This window comes from Cajanus cajan, chromosome 8, assembly GCF_000230855.2.
Source record: "Cajanus cajan strain Asha chromosome 8, NIPB_CcT2T_4, whole genome shotgun sequence".
In the NCBI taxonomy this organism is placed as follows: Eukaryota; Viridiplantae; Streptophyta; class Magnoliopsida; order Fabales; family Fabaceae; genus Cajanus; species Cajanus cajan.
Window position 1 is genome coordinate 2,452,597 of NC_138524.1, and position 19,034 is coordinate 2,471,630.

The following is a 19,034-nucleotide window of genomic DNA, read 5'->3' on the forward strand; positions in this document are numbered from 1 at the left end:
GTAGCAATTTAGAAGAGTTTTATAAAATAACTTAAAGAAACAAGTTTCTTTATTTTTTTAAAAAGTTTAATTAATCTTTTAGTCCCTATAATTTTATAAAATTCACATTTTGGTCTCTAAAGTTAAAAATGTTATATTTTATTCTCTATATATATTATTTTTGTTTTCATCTAATCTTTATATTTTATTGTTATAGGGCTTAAAATGGAAAATTATAAAAATATGAGAACTAAAAATAAACGAAAAGAGACTAAAATATAATTTTTTTAATTATTATAACTAAAAAGCAAATTTTATAAATTTATAAGAACTAATAGGGTAATTAACTTTTTAAAAATTTCAAGAACTAAGAACTTTTTTTCAAAACAGTAGTCAAACACATCCTAAAGCTTTGTGTTCCTCGTTAGCTTTTTTTTTTTTTTTTAATAAACGGGCTGCTCTGTATTTGAAAATTGGATAACATAGTTAGTTATAAGGTTCATGATATATACACCTCCTTTTTTCTATAAGTACACATTCTTTTTATAAAAATAATTAAATTTTTAAAAAAATGTAAATTTTTTTTAATTTTACATCCACAACATATAATTTAGTACTTTTTTTCACACATCATTCTTCTTTTTTCTTTTTTTTTTTTTCAATTTTTACATGCACCCCTTTACCTTTCCTTCACCCTACCTATTTTGGTAGCATATAAAAATTAAAAAAGAAAAAAAATGTGTGAAAAGAAGAAGGTGTATATAAAGGAGGTTTATATATCATGAGGCTAGTTATAAAAATATTAAAGCCCGCATGTTTCAAATACAAAGGGGTGGCCCAAATTATAATGTCGACAAAAGCCCACATAAATCATTAGTGTTAGAAAGACAGTTGAAGTTTAATATATTGATCTCGACCCTTAAAAAAGTTAAATAAGTTAATACAAGAGAAAGTAGATGATTAACTCACGGTGTAAAATAATTATATATTATTATGTAAATAAAAATCATCATTTATAATAAATTATTAACTTTTATAATAAATAAATAATCATTTCAATAGTAACTTTTGATTGATTGACACTGTTACACTATTTTACACTATCAATGTATGACTATTAAACTCTAAAATAAAATGTCAATTTTAAATTAAAACTAAATTTTGTACCAAAGAAAACCCATTTATTTTAAAGATATTTTAAGAACTTGCACACACGTTAACTAACACCCACTTATTTTTTAGAAGTTAGCTAGTAAATTATAAATACAAATTTTTTGAATTCCACCGAGATGTAACTTGCTAAATATGTTCTTCTAAAAAAACTAACTACTAAAAGACAACTGGGGGAGTAAGCTCCCAAATGTTTGTGAGATTTGTTATCATACACTCACTTAAAAAAAAAAAAAAAAAAAAAAAAAAAAAAAAAAAAAAAGGGAATATATTAGTAAATTTTAACACTAATATTTTTTTATAGTGCACCAAGGTATTGTTTGTTATCTTACACTCCTAAATAAAAACAAGTAAATGTACAGGACTTTAATCATTACAAAAAAGATCAGGACTTTAACCTGAACGAAACTATTAATTAGTATCATCGGGTGGATAATCTTTGTTCTTTCACATTGGGTGCATCCAATTCACCTCAAATTAGTAAACTAAGAACAACTTTAATATGCCCACGAATCTCAAACAAATTATTTTTCAAACATACTAGTACGTTATCTCCGAACGACTTACAATTTACAAGGGAAAGAAAATATACAGATGTCGTTGTGATGCACCATGCTATTAATAACAACCTACTGGCGTGAACTATCCTATGAAAATTGCAATATCACTATTTTATTATACTTTTGTGATCATTTTAAAGAATATCCCCTATCGCAACCCACTTTTGTGATGAGATTTAAATAAAAAAAAATGTGCGAGACATTCGGGTGGATGAAATTGGAAATATAGGGACATAGGAGCTAAAGATAAAGAGAGTTTACATTACATTAAAGTAAGTTTGGGTTCAGGTATTTACGGAGACCTTGCAATGAGGCCCTAGTACCAAAGAGAATCCAATGGAAAAGTTTGTTATGCTAGACGACGGGCAACAAAAATATAAAAATAAGGAGCCAAAAATGTACCATCTGTATTTTCATGCGTGAAAACCCAAAGTTTGTCCGAACCATTTATGATATACATCATTTGTAGACACATGAATCTGTCAAATTAAGATGTTTTCCAAGTTTGTTGCCATGCAAAGTGACAGAACATCTGATTCTTCGATAGAATTTAGACTTAACCAATCTTCCCAAGATGAAAGCCCTCGATCTCACTACAAACGTCAGGTTGAGTGGCAATGCAACATTGTTCAAGTGCTCTTTCGTGTTCCCCAGAACAGACACCCCACCATAGAGCGGAACCTGGTGTCCTAACACCACTACCGCCAACTTCCTCTGACTTTTCCTCGACTGATAAAACTTGTGCACCTGTGTTACCCAATGCAAAAATTAATAAAATGGTTGCACAATGGAGAATGTCCTTGTCCCGAAATATCTAACAACACATCTAGCAGCTATTCACTTTAGAAGACATACAGTGAAAATAAATCATTCTCATACTAGTAGCTATTCCATTTTATTCTGATTAAATAAAGTAACAAATATATATAATTAGCGTGAGCGTGAACCCATAAATTCAAAGGTCTAGCTTGACTAAAAATGAAACAAGTTAAAATTCCATTTGATGAGGGAAAATAAATCCCAACAAGTAGCAGTGAAGCGTGTGTGGGTATCGATTATCGAGTATCGAGGAGAAGTGTAATCGTAATTGGCAGCAATGCAATAATATGTGGGAAAGTCACGTGACGGTGTCTGAGTGTGTGTGGTGTGCATTGATGAAAAATGAAAATGAATGAAAAAAGTAGCTTAGTGGGTCCCTCTCCCTCCGACTAGGAAGAGCAGCCTTAACACAGAGGCCAACGAAAGTGAAGGGACGATTGTCCCCACACGCAGGCGCAGTGCCCAGTGCCCAGTGCCCAGTGATCAGATTCATATTTCATGAATTCATGCAGGCGAGGCGAGGCGACCCTTTGGCTTGGCTTTGGGGCAAGACGTAGCCAACTCCAATGCCTTGGTTAAATTAAGATATTAAGAAATAGAAAAGTAGGTAGAGGTACCTGAGCAGAAGCTAGTGCAAGCTGGTAATAGGAGAGAAGAAGAGGGGTACAAGTGACGTGAACGCCGAAGAAAGTTGCAGGATTCCTGTACACAATTCTGACCGTTGAGTTCAATGACAACATGTCCGTTGGAACCCCACTTCCATCGTTCCCTGACTGTACATTCAAATTCTCCAACACAATGCTCTGTCCTCTCAACTCAAAAATGTCAAATGTCAAATATCAATCATAAATCATAAATCATAAATTAATTAATTAAACGATGGGTGGGACTTGGGACTCGGGAGGAGTTGCTACTTGTTAGGGTTAGGGTTACCTTCACAGTGACACGTGGCTTGTAGCCCTTGCTGGCGCCCCAGAGGATGACGGAGAAGAGCGTGAAGAGCATCACGAAGAGCAGAAAGAAGCACAAGTACAGGCGGAGGTTGCGGGAGGACTGCTGGAGGAGGTCGTCCTCCTCGTCCTCGTCGGCAGCGGCGGCCGCGTCGTGGTGGGGGTGGGGGTGGAGCTTCTTCCAGGAGGAGGAGAAGTGGCGAGGGTTCTTGAGGGAGGTGGAGGACTCGCGAGAGTGGTGGATGGGGGAAGAGGTGTAGTAGTGGAAGTGGTGGTGCGGGGAACCCATGGGGCTTGAACCGTACGACATTTTCTCCACGTCGTGGTTCGAAGGGCTCTGCACGTAGTACAGTGGCCGCGGCGGCGGAGAACGCGGCGGCGACGACGACTGCTCCATGCTGTTGCTCGTCACCTCCGAGTCCGATTTCCTGTGCATTCTTCCTCCCATTTTCCTTCTTCTCTCACACACTCACACACACACACACACGCTATTAAACAAAATACAACTATGCCAATGCCACTTACCGTTTCGCTATTAATTTATTACTAATATTCAATCCAATAACTTTTTATACACTGCACGGATCTTCCATTTAATGCAATTCCATACAACTCTATTCTCTTTTTACAAATAATTTAATTATTCTCTTTGACTATGCCCAAACCGGCTTACACTCTATTTCTTTTTTACCACAAATTCCTACCGTTTCTCTTCATCAGAGTTCAAATACCATGCATTCACACTCTCATCCTTCTTCACCCGTCATCTCGTTACAAATCATTATGTATTTTTCCAAATATTATACATGTTGTGATTTATGTTGGCTTCATATTAAACTCGTAAAAAATTTGTCAAATTAAACATATCATGCGTGGTATAATGATTTATAATTAGAACAAAATGTAAATTAATTTTAAACTATCATTTAACAAGTAATATTTTATCAATCAGATACAAAATATTGTAGAGAGACAATAATGCTTTTTATTTAACATTTAAATATGAAATAAATATCTTTGATATTTATGAAACAATTTCAACAAATATTAAAGGAAATAAATTAATATTAATGATTCATTTTAAATAAGGTAACTTAATATTAAAAAATATTACATGTAAAACATATAAAAAGTATTTCTATAAATACAATATATATATATATATAGTCATAAATTTATTTGATATATACCGATACAAAATTTCAATGCTGATTTTGAATGAAATTTAACAATATATATTATGTATTATTATAAATTATATCTACATTTTTTAACAATATATCAACATATAATGTGTCTATAGTTTACATAAGCATATTTTTTAGTAACAATAATGTGTCATTACATGCAATTTTTTTTTATAATGATACAACATTAAGTAATTAATTTAAAAATATATTTTTATTTTAATACATTCCAATTAAATTCTTGCTATAAATAATTTGTTGATATTAGTTTATCCAAATTCAAATTCTATAAGTAAAATTTTGAATTTGAGATTACTATGCATGGAAAAGATTATGATTAGAAAAAGAAACTTCACTAAAAATAATCAACTAAATTTTTTACAAAGATTAATCATTATGAAAATTTTGCACCAATAGTATGATAACTTAAAACAAATCTAGCTAATTTGAATTAAATGAATAATATTATTTTTAAGTTAATAAATAAATATGTTACATTGTATTTCAATAGCAAATTATCATATTCATATATATATATATATATATATTAATTATATTTATTGACTTTTACGTTAATTATGGTGAAGGTTATTTTAAGATTTTTATTTTATGTTACTAATTCACAGTATAAAACTTTTCCACAGTAGTGTAAAGATTAATCTAAAAGACATTATGAATGATTAACTTTATAAAATTCTTTACACCAATATATTGAACCATTTCGGAAAGAGCACTTTTGGCAAAACTCATCATGACCAAACATATGATTCATGTACACAATATTTTTGAAAATCGAGAAATTTTCAACATATTTTTATTTTTATTTTAAAGTCAGAAGTTACTCTCAATTTTTACTATCGGAGAAAGGGAACACGCGCCGGGCTAGAAAGTAGAAAGGTTACCATATTTGTGTGTCTTAATTTTTGTACTAAAAGCAGATGGTTGCCTTCTCCATGAGTTTTTGTTTTATTCCTGGTGGCTTACAGTTGTTTTTTTTATTTTTTATGCACAAATTTGTCGATGCGTATAAATTGTCAAAATAAATTTGGCCTTTTCTTAACAATTTTCTCCAAAGACATGGTCAAGGGGTGGAACCGTGGAAGTAACTGTTTTGTCCTGTTTGATTAAATGTTTGAACGTAACTTTTTTCATAAACATACCCCCAAACTTAGGTTATCTAAACTGTTTCGGAGGTTGTTGGTTCTAATATGTCACAGTTTACGCTACTTTTGCATTGATCCGTTGCTATGGAAGCACCAAACACGCTAATATGTCTCCTTTTACCCTTTCCATATTTTTATGGTGATTTTTGCAATGTGGTTGAATTGATGAGGGGCATGAATGGAATGTTGTGGACTCTTGAAGTTTCCATAGATTAAATAGCACAAGTCTAAGTCATGGCTTACGGTTTTGCGCCGGCAATGGTGTGTTGGAATTGGAGGAGCATTTGGTGAGACGCGCTTTCTATGAAGAGGAATGTTAACAACTACAATACTTATACAAGTACTACTTTTTATTCTTTAAATATTATCATACGTGTAATTAACTCTCTTTTTTTTACATATATAATAATTAAAATGGCTCCACAAGATCGTTTTGGGTTGTGTAGATTTTGAATGGTTTGGATGGTTGGGCCTATAGATTTAGTTGAAATAAAAATCCAAGGGCTTAAGTTACCAGAATGGCACGCTTTTTGTGGTTCAAAGGTTTCTATCAAACATGAACTAGTTGAAGCGAATGTTAGCTGGGAAGAGAAGGAGCATAGCAATGTGGGCAACACCACATAAATTTCTCAATGACCTGTCAAATCCCTTCACTCCCGGAATATGTATGCATCCAAAACAAACAAATTCATGCCACTTTTACTTTCACATTACCTTATTTTACCATTTTAATCACTTTTTTTTTTCTTTTCCAACGAGATTTATTCTTTCTCAATTTTCTAAACATGTCAAATGTGAAAACATCATATAAATTGTAAACATCCAGATTGGTAACTTATTTCTGGCTCGTGAACTCAATGGCTAACTTTGGTAAGTATAAGTTATTTTAGACCCTTATGATATGCATTTCACAAATTAGTTCCTCATACTAATAAGATGACATTATATGAAAAATGACTCATTTCTACGGATATTGTCTTCTTACATACACCATAATCGTGATAAAAAAAAAATTACTTTCTTTTATAAGCATTTAATGTAGGTAGAATTCAACTACATATTCTTATTATTGTTTGTTGCAATTAAAATCTAAAAAGTTGTTGTTATATAAATAACTAACATAATAAATAAATAATGTGAGTTAATGTATAAATATAAAATAGATATTTATTTACAAAATTTTAATTTTTAGTGGTGATTTTTTTATTTATCATTATAAGTCAATTTTTTTAATGTAAATTGATTTATATCTACATTAAACTTAAAGATTATATTGATAATTGGTTTTACCTATTAAAGTGACTAATTTGATAATGTTAAGACACAAATAATATTAACTCTAAAAGTTAAATTGATTGACAATTAAACTCGGTGACTATCTATTATTTAAAAAAATTTAAATATATTTTTAGTCTTTAAATTTGTTTTTATTCCATAAATTTAAAGTTATTTTCAGTTTTATAATTTTTTAAAATATTATTTTATTCTCTTAGATTAATAATAATAAATCTAAAAGTGACAACTTAAAATAGTTATATAAGTTTGATATGATTTTTTTACTAATAAAAATACTAGTATATAGATTTTATGGAACTATATTTATCAAACTTTTTAATAAAATTTGAGTATAAAAACTAAAACAATATTTTATAAAATTATAGAAACTAAAAATAATTATTTAAATTTAAGAAATAAAAGTTATATTTATTTTAAATTTAAGAAACTAATAATATATTTAAATCTTTTAAAGATATTAAGATCTAAATAGACAACTTCTTATTCAATGGAATCAATTTCAAGAACTTTAGGTAACATTTATATTTTAAGAATATAAGAAGATATTTTACTATTTTTTTAAAGTAACATAGAAAGGCAAAAAATATCATGTTGAAGGGGGGAAATTCGAATGTAAGAGAATCTTGAAAATATATATAAAAAAATCACTTTATTTCTACACTTTTATGTGAGAGTAAAGCTTTATTGAAAAAACTACAAATAGTACTAATTAAACATATTTAAAATATATATTTTTCTTAAAAGGGTGAATTAAAAAATAATTAAGGCTAAAAATCTTAGTTAACACGGTTCACGACACAATTTACAGAGCAAATAAAGACAAGAGAATATTTCTGACATAAGATACAACACAAGTTAGATGAATTATGACTCATGAGAATGAAAATGTTTTTTTATAGTATTTTTTGATTTTTATGATAATTTATGAAAATAAATAGTACATATGAAAACTATTATCTTGTATAGACTAAATATTTATTCTATATAAATAAACTTATAATAAATTATGTATATAAATAAATACATAAATTATACTAGTTTTATATTTGTATAAATATATCTTATAATAATAAATTATATTTAATATTTGTAAAAAAAAACATTTTATAATGTGACACATTTCTTAATTATTAATAAATTATTAAATTTTATGAGTTTATATGATTGGTGCAAAGTGAAATAGATAAGATGACACAAGAATTCTTAAACTTTTCTTATAAAAAAGTACTTAAAAATAATTTTTTTAAATTTAATCCTTAAAAATATTCTCATGTAAAATAGTTATCTTCATATTTAATATATAGGTGAATAATTTAATTTTATCTTTTTATCAATATAATTATATATATATATATATAAATAACATTAATGAATTTAATTGGTTTATTTCCAAGAAATATGAAATAAACATCATCAATAAACTGTTTTTCTTTTGAGTTAAATCCACCCATATATATATCTCTCTCTATAAATAAATAAATATATATATATATATATATAATTTTATCAGTACACGTACTCAAAATGTTTGATCTTTCATTGCTAAAAACTTAGGTATTAAATGATTAGCTTGGTACAAAATATATATAACGTTAATTGTAACTAACTTTTTGGGAAAAAAAACAGTAGTATACAAATGTATTTACTTTCAAAATCCTAGTAATAACCATTTTTGAAAAATTATAATAATCTTAAAAAAATTTGTATCTTTTAGTGTCCATTAATATACTTGGATAGATAGCAATGGAAGTTGACATGATGTTGTCACTCAGGCACAGTGAGCAAGCGATGGAAAACCGTATACTTGAATGCTCAAGAAAAAAAATTTCTATCAGTAGGCTGAGATATTAGGAATGTAAATATTGGACCCATGTCATAATGGAAATCTCAATAATGTTGCTAGGTAGCCTATTCTTCAAATTCATCATTCATTTCTAAAACCATTCACAATAATCAATATTCACTTTTCTCATCTTGTGTTATCTCTAATGACAAGGTCATCCTTCATTAAGCTACTCTTTCAATTGAAGGTTTGCTCAACTTTTTTTTCTGTGTAAGGTGAAATTCTACCAGTTTTTGACTAAAGCAGTTAGTACAAGCAAATTGCAAGGAGCTTACGAATTTAAAACATAACAACTTTATTGGTTATTAATTCCTTCTCCATAACACCTTTGTACGGTTGTTCCCACCTAATTAGTCAACTATGTACAAATTTAAAATAAAACAAATTCATTGTTTACTAACTCTTACTTTATCTCATTTGTGGACAATTATTCACACTTAATTGGTCAAATAAAATCCGTGACTTTTGCAAGCAACTATTTCAGGTGAAATAACACTGTTTATTTTATAACATGAAAGTTTTTATCACTCATGCATTAAATTTATTTTCTTGGTGCCTTTTTTATATCGAAATTAAACATCTCACGTCTTACTCCGGTACCCTAAAAAATTTCCTTGACATTCAGTGGTACCACCTTTTGTCGCAAATAATATATGGGTCATTCTTTCACTTTATCTTCCTTGCTTGTATTATTTGTTTTACATTTATTTCAATTTCTCGTTATTTTATACTAATAAAAAAAACTGTACGTATTTTTATTTAAAATAATTATTATTATTTTCTGATAATTTGTATGATTAAAAGTTATTTGTAGTTATTGAGAATAAAATGAAAAGGAGAAAAATAGACACTAAATCAAACAATCTCTTTTATTAATGGTATATATAATGAAGCCAACATAATTAAACCATGTGATTTGTGATAAAACTGTACTCTCCGATATATATAACCATGCTTCATACTAATAAATGTTAACTTTCCATGTCAATAATACTAAAACAACAGTAAAATTTTAGAAAGGCCACAAATAAGAAATATCTAGAAATGAAAATTATTCAAACAACCAACTCAACACAGTATTAATGTGGATTCCGGATGACATCTATGGGAAGATTGATAAAATTGTACGTGACTTCATTTGAGACAGTCCATCTATCCATTGGGTGGATTAATGAAAAAAATAACTCAGTCGAAGAGAAAGGGTGGTCTTGATGTTCGTACATTACATGCCTCGAATGTGGCACTTTTGAGAAAGCGTATATGGTCAATTTTTCATGAACCAAATAAACTATGGGTTCAAATTTTAGTAGACAAACATTGTCTCAGACGCAATTTGCTAAATGCCCATATGAAACAATGAGATTCATTCACGTGGAGATCTTTAATGAAAGTTTTTCATTATCTCAAGCATGTTTTTAAATATTGTGTAGGCAAAGGTCACATTTCTTTATTCTTTTCTCTCATTGGCTATATGAGGGACCAATATGTGAATATCTTGACTATGTTCACATTAGTAACTTGCAATTGCATACAGAAGACAGAAGTTGGTGGGATTCTATTTGTTTAAAAATTCCTATTTATATTATGCAACAAATTTTTTTGAACAATCTAACTATAATTTGTTAAATTACTTAGTGTGTGTTTGATTTATTGTTTGAAATTCATTCAACGAACTTTCACATATTTCAATACATCAAACGGAAAAGTAACTCTTATATCTTATTTGATTAAAAATAAGTTATATTAAACGTAACTTTTTCTCAAACACACCCTTATTCATTCCCATTCATATACTTATAATGTAAAATCTGCCTATGACTTGTTAATTTAAGAGTCTACCATTCATTCAACCATCATAGGGAGCTGGAGGTGGAGCTAGGTCTACAAGCTAAATCTCCCTAAAAATATAAAGTATTACATATGGCTTATTCTTCAAAACAGTCTTCCTACTAACTTCTTTCGCTTTAAGCAATACATTTCTTTTTGTCTTTTTCGTTTCATGTGGCATGGAAGAGGAAAACATCATTAATTTTCTTAGAAATTGTGCTCATGTTGAGCAAATTTGGGCCTCTATTGGCCTGAATAATTTGTTAGATTTCTATTCTATGGATGAGGAAAATTGGTTCATGACTCAATTTCAAGATCAACATGCTATTTTGTTTGCTTGTTCATGTTGGCGTATTTGGAAAGGACACAACGAAGAGATCTTTAGTGATCAAGTATAATGTGTTTGGTAAAGTACTAATCAAATAATATTAATGGATGAAGTACTTTATTTATCCAATACGCCACATACCATTCCAAATCAAAGGCATATTTCATAGAAACCTTTCACTAATTTCTATGTGGATGGTAGCAACATAAGAAATCCTGACATATCAAGATTTTGGGACCTTATTAAGAATTTATGTGGTAATTGACTCTCAAATTTTTCTAGTAATTATGGTGTTATTACTAATATGCATGCAAAGCCTTTGACTGTCTATCATGCTTTATGAGTAACTTGGGATGTTGACTTTAAAAGGATCATTTGTAAAACTGATTTTTTAATAGTATACAATTTAATCAAACAAGGTTATTTTTTTTTGGGTATACCTATGCAGCTTTCATCAACATAATCAAATCTATTGATAGACAATCTTGATAAGTTTCCTTTTAGCACACCTTAAGAGAGGGAAATCAATGCACAAATTAACTGGTTAAACAAGATTCATTTTGTTAGACCTTAATTTGTTTTCTATTTTTCTCAATAAAAAAATTACCATTAATTTTAGAAAAGAAAGAAAGAAAACAAAAAACTAATACACACAAATACACAATTAATAAAGTGGGCTAAGCGATTCTCGACTTCAAATTTTAGGGGGGTGTATTGGATTAGGATTTTAAAGGACTTTTTTAGTTAAAAAAAATCCTACGGATTTTAAAATACTTTGCAGGATTTTCATGACTTTTAAGATTTTGCAGGATTCTATAAGATTTAAAATCAGGATTTTAATGGATTATGCAAGACTTTTAAATCAGGATTTTAATGGATTCTATGGGATTTTGTGGAGTTTTGACATTTGATAAGATTTAAAAAAAAATTCATACATTCAAATTTCAAAAGAGTCAAAGACAAAAATAATATTAAAAAAAATAATGTCTAGATAAATAATAATGATAATTCTCCATAATATCCTATCCTCTTTTTATAGCATCCACTATCAATTCATCGGAATCCTCCTTGGTCCAAGCTTCATAGTTTTCTTTCTCTTTTCCTTTTTCTTTATTATTTCCTTGTGAATCTCCCATTTGAATTACTAAAACAATATATGTTGAAAACTAGTTATATAAATAATTATGGATAAGAGACAAAATCAATAAAATTATATTATATTATTGTTTTTAGAAGCATACCAATCATACAAGATCGAATATATCTTGGCTATCTAAATAGATCAAATACCTCAGTCATTATAAAAAAAAATATGTAAAAACAGAAATATAGAAACATAAGATAATTTTTTATATAAAAAAGAAATTAGTATATTCGATACTGAGAAAATATTTAGATATATAATTTTTTTTTATATAAACGAAAGTATTTAGATATAGAGAATATATATATATATATATATATATATTATTTTAGTTATATATTATATAATAATTTTTAACGATATTTATAAATAAATTATTCTAACAAATATTTTAACAATATTTTCTTTTTAAAAAATAAGCTAATGTAGGCATAAATCCTAAACCGTAAAAATTAAATACTGCAATGTCTTATGTTAATTTTCTTTTTTTAAAATATAAAAAAATCTTAATTTCACAATATAAAAATAAAAAAGAAAAATTCATAGTAAAAAAAATAAAATAATTGTTGAGTCATAAAAGGATGAGGGATAAAAGTAACAAATTCAAGGGAAGGAGAGAGTTTGCAGTTTTTATGTTGAGAGGGTTCTTTCCCCAACTCAAATCCATTTTCATCTCATTCTACTCACAGAAACCCTAACAAATTCATCTTATATATATATATATATATATATATATATATATATATATATATTGTAGAGATTATGACATCAATTTCATCTTTCACCTTTTTCTTTTATTGACGTGTGTTATAAAAAAAATTGTCACTTAAAATTTGAAATTTCAAGCATTTTTTTGTGTTATATAAAAGAACAAATTCAACTGCATAGAATAAATAAAGCAAGTCAATTAAAGAGAACGAACAGAAAAATAGAGCAAGTCAATAATACTATCATTTACATATCAGAGTTTCACAAAATAAGGGAATGGGATGAGAACAGTACTACAATATTATATATGAGCAATGAACAATAATGTAGTATTATTAGTAGAGAAAAAATGGAGAAGACATGAGCATAGAAAAAAAAATGAAAAACTCACTTGAAAATTCTTGAAACACTTGAAAAATCACTTCAAATAATCCTTCAAAATCCGATGGGTTTGGATGGGATTGTTTTATGAATCTGGTATTTATAGATAACACTAGAAAGTCCTTCAAAATCCTTGTCACACAACAATCCTTTAAAATCCTTATATTTTTGAATACCAATGGATTGTTTTTAAGTTGTAAAAAATCTCAAATGAATACCAGTGGATTTTAATGGACTCTTTAAAAAATCTTGAAAATCCAGATTGAATACCACTTGATTGTATTTAAGTGACATAAAATCTTGATTGAATACCAATGGACTTTTTTACTCAAAAAAAGTTTTTTAAAATCTTACGAAATCCTAAACCAATACACCCCCTTAGATTACAAAAGTTTTATTTCACAACCTAGCTAATTTAATATCAACCTAATTTTATATGACAGTAACACTCAATTAGTGATTTAACTTATCTCTCAACTAAATATTTTCATCACATATTCAGTGATACGTGTATTTAATTAAAATTCTTTTAGATACTAGACGTGCATCATAAAACTATTTTTATTAGTTTTTTCACTCAAAATTTTAATTCATTCCATTCTCTGTTATATTTCCAAAATTGACTTGTATATTTGTTTTAATTACATTAATAAAGCCAAATAATCCGTACAAAATCAAATAATTAAACACAAATAATTAATGTATTGAACTCAAGGACAAATAATATAAGTTTGATTTTTGGCAAAAATAATCCCCTGATATAGTCAAATTTATATAAATAGAGACCTTAAAATACGGATGCAAAATTAAAAAAAAAAAAACAAAAACAAAAAAAAACTTACAAACATAATTATTAGACCTATATATTAAAATAGATACGAGCAAATAAAAAATAAATCATACATCTTTAGTTGTTGAAAGATATGTAACTCTGTTTTCTTGTGAGACCTTTCAATAATATTATTTCACACTTATAGGAGTCTATTGCTGGATTATGATCATACGCATCTACCTATATTACAATGTGATCCATTTTCATTGGTGAATCGTTAGCCATTACATTATTATACTTATATTATAAATGTTATTCATTTTATCAGTTATAAATATTATCCAGCTTCAGTGTCATTATACCTTAATGATTTTATAATATCTGTAACAATAGTAATAAAATAAGATGCAAAAACACGGGGAAAATTTGGATGAGATTTAATTAGATTTTTCTTGTCCGTGTCTTGCTTTGGTACAAAACAATCCTTTGCAACAGCAAGCCGTTACAAGTCCAAATAAAGGATAAAAATCAGGCGCTATCCTGATTTGAAACGACGACAGCAGGCCCATTAATACTGGGCTGGGCCTGGTTAGTACTCTCCTCGAAAGCTTTGACAAGCTCAGGGTCCACATTCTCTTGAGGCTCCCAGGTGGGCTCATCCAAATCGGCCCATTTAACCAAAAACTCGGGCGTGCCTTCATCCCCGACTCTACGACCTATAACCGCCTGAGCGACGGCGTATTCGAGGCCAGCCTCGTAGTCTCTGACCAAATCCTCCGCCACAAACTTTGCCTTCACCCACTCATTGGCACCACCGTCCTTCCACCGCACCAAGTACTCCAAATTCTCACCCTTCCCTCTGCGCTCCACAATCTCCTGCACCTCCGCGTACTCGAACACCGCTCCTTCCAAAACCCTAATCACGCCCTCCAACCCTATCCTACGCCCGAACTGCATCGGATTTCCCCTCGGCGTCGCCTTCAGAATCTCCCGCGCCAGATCCAGCGCCGTCCTCCCGCGCTCGTCCGCCACCTCAGGATCCGCGCCGAGATCCAGAAGCACCTTCGCCACGCCCGGCCGCACGTACCCCGCCGCCATGTGCAGCGCCGCGAGCCCGCCGCTCCGGTCGCGGTGGTCCAGATTCGCGCCGGCCTCCGCCAGCAGCTTCACGCAGGGCTCCGAGCCGAGGCCGGCGACGAATAGGAGCGCCGTGCGGCCGTCGGCGTCTACGGCGTCGACGTCGCGGCCGTCGGCGGAGTCGAGGATTTTTCTTAACGCGGAGTCGTCGGCTTTCTTGGCGGCGGTCCACCAGGGAGTCTCGTACTCGGCGACGACGTCTTTGGCTATGAATTCGGCGGGGAGCCAGGAGGGCGCGTGGCCGTCTTTCCACTCGATGAGGTACTCCATGGCGGCGGCGTCGACGGCTCTGCTGGCGATGAGGCCTTTGACTTCTCCGTAGGACTCATCTTCGGTGGGTTTTGGCGCCTCTTGCTGTTGTTGGTTTTGGATTGCGGCGGGGAAGTTGGTGCGGGTGCGGGTGCGGGTGCGGCGGAGGGGGAGAATTGATTTATGTTTGGAAGGGAAGAGGTGTTTGGGGTTGGGGGAGTGTTTGGTTTTGAGGTGAGAAGCTGGTTTGGTGAGGAATATAGCTTCCATTAATAATAATCTGGTTATGCTTGAGCTTGTGTGAAGTGGTTGAAGTGGTGTTTGTGTTTGTTCATTAACGAACATGTGGCAGTGACAGTGGCGGACTGAAATTGGGTTACAGGATAAGGAACCATATCCATTTCCTGCCTGCGATTGGATGCAACCAAACGCTAACCTCCTAACTCCACGCACTTTTTTTTTTTTTTTTTTTTTTCTGTTAGCTATTTTTTCCTTTTTTTTCTTTTTTTTTTTTTTAAAAAAACTCTAGCCACACACTTTGTGTGGTTCTATTTCTTCACCATTTTATAGAAAATTTTGTCTCCTCACAACCCAAGAAATTCTATTCATTGAACTAAATCTTCGTAGTTAAGGATTTCATCCTTAACATCTATTTCAAAAAAAAAATTAAATACAATTATAATTTTAAAATTTAACGAATGAATTTTTAACAACACTTTATTTTCTAAAACACTAACTACTACTTTAAACTATACTTAATATTATCACCATGGTTATTTATAAAACTCAAGTTATTCTTTTATATATATATATATAAGATCTAATTTATATTATCTAATATATATTGTCTAATATATATATTAATTATTTTATATTAAAATATTTTTAATTAAAGTCTATTCTCTTAATTTAGTAGAATGTGCTGATTATAAATTATTTTAAAAGAATATATATTTTAATTGATTAAAAGAAAATGAGTATTAATTATGATAAATAAATAATATAAGACATATATTTTAAACAATTAAAAGATATAAGAGTATTAATTATAAAAAAAAATAGTTTAACTTTTTTTTTTGGTAATTGAACGAGACTTACAAGCCCAACCTAGAAATCTCCAAAAAAAAAAATCACAACTGACATATCACCAAACAATAGAAAGAAATCCGAGAAGGAAGATGATCAAACACTTGTAACACGTCATCCAAACTAAAACTAAGGTCATGACAACCACTTGATTTACCCTCTAAATATATGATTACACACAAGTTCCTAGTTCATGCCCGTAACTTCCACAATAGCATTCACTAATGTAACACAGTAGTGTGAAATAGGACAACCTTCATTGAGGAAATAAGGTATAAATAGAACAAATTTTTTTATCAATTAAAATAATTATATTTCTTAATTTAGTAAATTAAATAATCGAGTCTTGTACATAAGAATTGAGTTAGTATTTATGTTTAACAAATAGGGGAAATTTCATTAACCTATTTATTGAATAATTAATGTAATGTATTTATATTTTAGTTTCACTTAATAGTACGTATTTATTTAATAGTCATTTTTAATATAAATAGTTTGATTTGACAAGTTGTAATTTAATGTATATAATACTCCATCTGAATTATTTACAAGAAAACAAAATCACACAAATTAAGGAAAGTTGTTAAGTGTATTTAATTTACACAATTTCATATAAAATATATATTATATTTATTGAAATATTTTTAATCACTTTTATCATAAATAATATTCTTATTTATTATCTTAGAGATTTTTTTGAATTAAAAATATTAAATAAATTGTTAAATTTGTTGAAATTTGTTTATATTTGAGTTTAAAATTTTTAAACATTTTTACTAATATTATTTGTGATGAGGGAGTATATTATATTACTTATGTTTCTATTTATAAGATATAACTTAAAGTAATTACTTATTCTTTTTATATATTATCTAATTCATATCATCTCACATATTAATTATTTTTAAATTAAAATACATCAATTAAAGTTTATTCTCCTAATTTTATAAAATGCATTAATTATAATTTTTTTTAAATTGGCTAGGAGAAAAATAGATATTAATCAAAAGAAATAAATAATATAAGATATGCACTCCAATTGGTTAGAAGATATATAGTATTTATTATGAAAGAAAAGTAGTATAAAAATAGTTTAGCATCGACTAGGGGGCTTGTTCCGGTATTGCCTAAAAGTTTCACATCGCTTAGGAGTCGAGCCTAAGAGTAATTTATAAACACTCTTCCTCCTTAACCCACCGAGACGCCTTTTAAAGGATAAAATCGTGACGACCCAACGAGCCAAAGCGGACAATATCTCGGATGCAGTGACCCTAACGATGACAATGGACTTATGATAAGAACAAATATTAATCAAAAGAAATAAATAATATAAGATATACACTCAAATTGGTCAGAAGATATATAATATTTATTATGAAAGAAAAAGTAGTATAAAAATAGTTTTAGAAGAAAAAAAAAATTATTATCAACTAAATTAATTAATTTTCCTAATCTTAGTGGATTAGGTCTTATATATAGGCACGAAGGTAGTAATTAACAAGGTCCAATACAATTGATCGATACTGCATTTGTTCCTATATATAAGATTCATTTACCTAAATCATCAATATTACAAAAAAAAAAAAAGTGTTGATCACTTTGAATGCTGATTTGCAAGTCCGAACTAACTAAAGGTTGATTTGGAGTATGAAAGCTCCTAACACGATGAAGATATTTCTTTGGTGTATATTGTGCGGATGTCTACCTACAAGATTGAACCTTCAACGCCGGCATGTACCATGTACTATGCTTTGTGCTACATGCAGTGTAGGTATTGAAAATGAATGACATTTTTTTAGTGTTAGGCAACAAAGGACATATTGTATGCATCAGGATTTTGGCCTAATATCTCCCAAATAATTGCTAATAGTGATGGAATATAATAATTGCTCCAACGCTTGACTCCCTTGAAATAATAGATCTCCCATGTTTGATGCGGGGCATTTGGTGCAAGAGAAATGACATATTATGGAATAACAAGGTGACTCCATCTCATATAGTTGTCTTCCTTGCGCGACAACGGGTAATAGAGTGTGTTGGGGGTTGCATCAATTGTCCCGTGGCGGAGGCTAGGTCATGAGTTCGATACCCAGCAGGGCAATTGCTGAGGGAGAGATTGTTGCGGGTTGCATCAATTGTCCCGTGGCGGAGGCTAGGTGGGCCAAGTCACTGTCGAATCATGACGCTTGGGCTGCTGCGCTCTTAAGTAAAAAGAGTTGCGCCCTGACTATCAGCTATAGCTTTTGGCCTAGTGGTAAGCGCTCGATCCAACAGAGTGGATGACTGCTAGAGAAATGCAACAAATACCAAAGGCACCAAGAAATGATCCAATCTACTGGATCAAACCTCGATCAGGATACATGAAATGCAATGTAGATATGACAATCTTTAATGACTCAAATTGTTGTGGTTTTCGCTTTTTGTATACATGATGA

General features: G+C 30.2%; 2 protein-coding genes across 2 annotated transcripts; both read right to left on the reverse strand.

Annotated features, from left to right (window-relative positions):
- Nucleotides 1-1,378: 1,378 nt before the first annotated feature.
- On the reverse strand, nucleotides 1,379-4,112 carry LOC109798739 (uncharacterized). Its single transcript, XM_020359118.3, has 3 exons — nucleotides 3,462-4,112; nucleotides 3,146-3,331; nucleotides 1,379-2,456 (listed from the first exon to the last, which is right to left on the reverse strand). Exons 1-3 carry the CDS (start codon nucleotides 3,924-3,926, stop codon nucleotides 2,169-2,171), a joined length of 939 nt encoding a protein of 312 aa, XP_020214707.1. The 5' UTR covers nucleotides 3,927-4,112; the 3' UTR covers nucleotides 1,379-2,168.
- A 10,433-nt stretch (nucleotides 4,113-14,545) lies between these two features.
- Nucleotides 14,546-15,948, reverse strand: CAO (chloroplast signal recognition particle component (CAO)). The gene has a single exon (XM_020359199.3). The coding sequence runs from the start codon at nucleotides 15,856-15,858 to the stop codon at nucleotides 14,656-14,658; it is 1,203 nt and encodes a 400-aa protein (XP_020214788.1). The 5' UTR covers nucleotides 15,859-15,948; the 3' UTR covers nucleotides 14,546-14,655.
- Nucleotides 15,949-19,034: the final 3,086 nt, after the last annotated feature.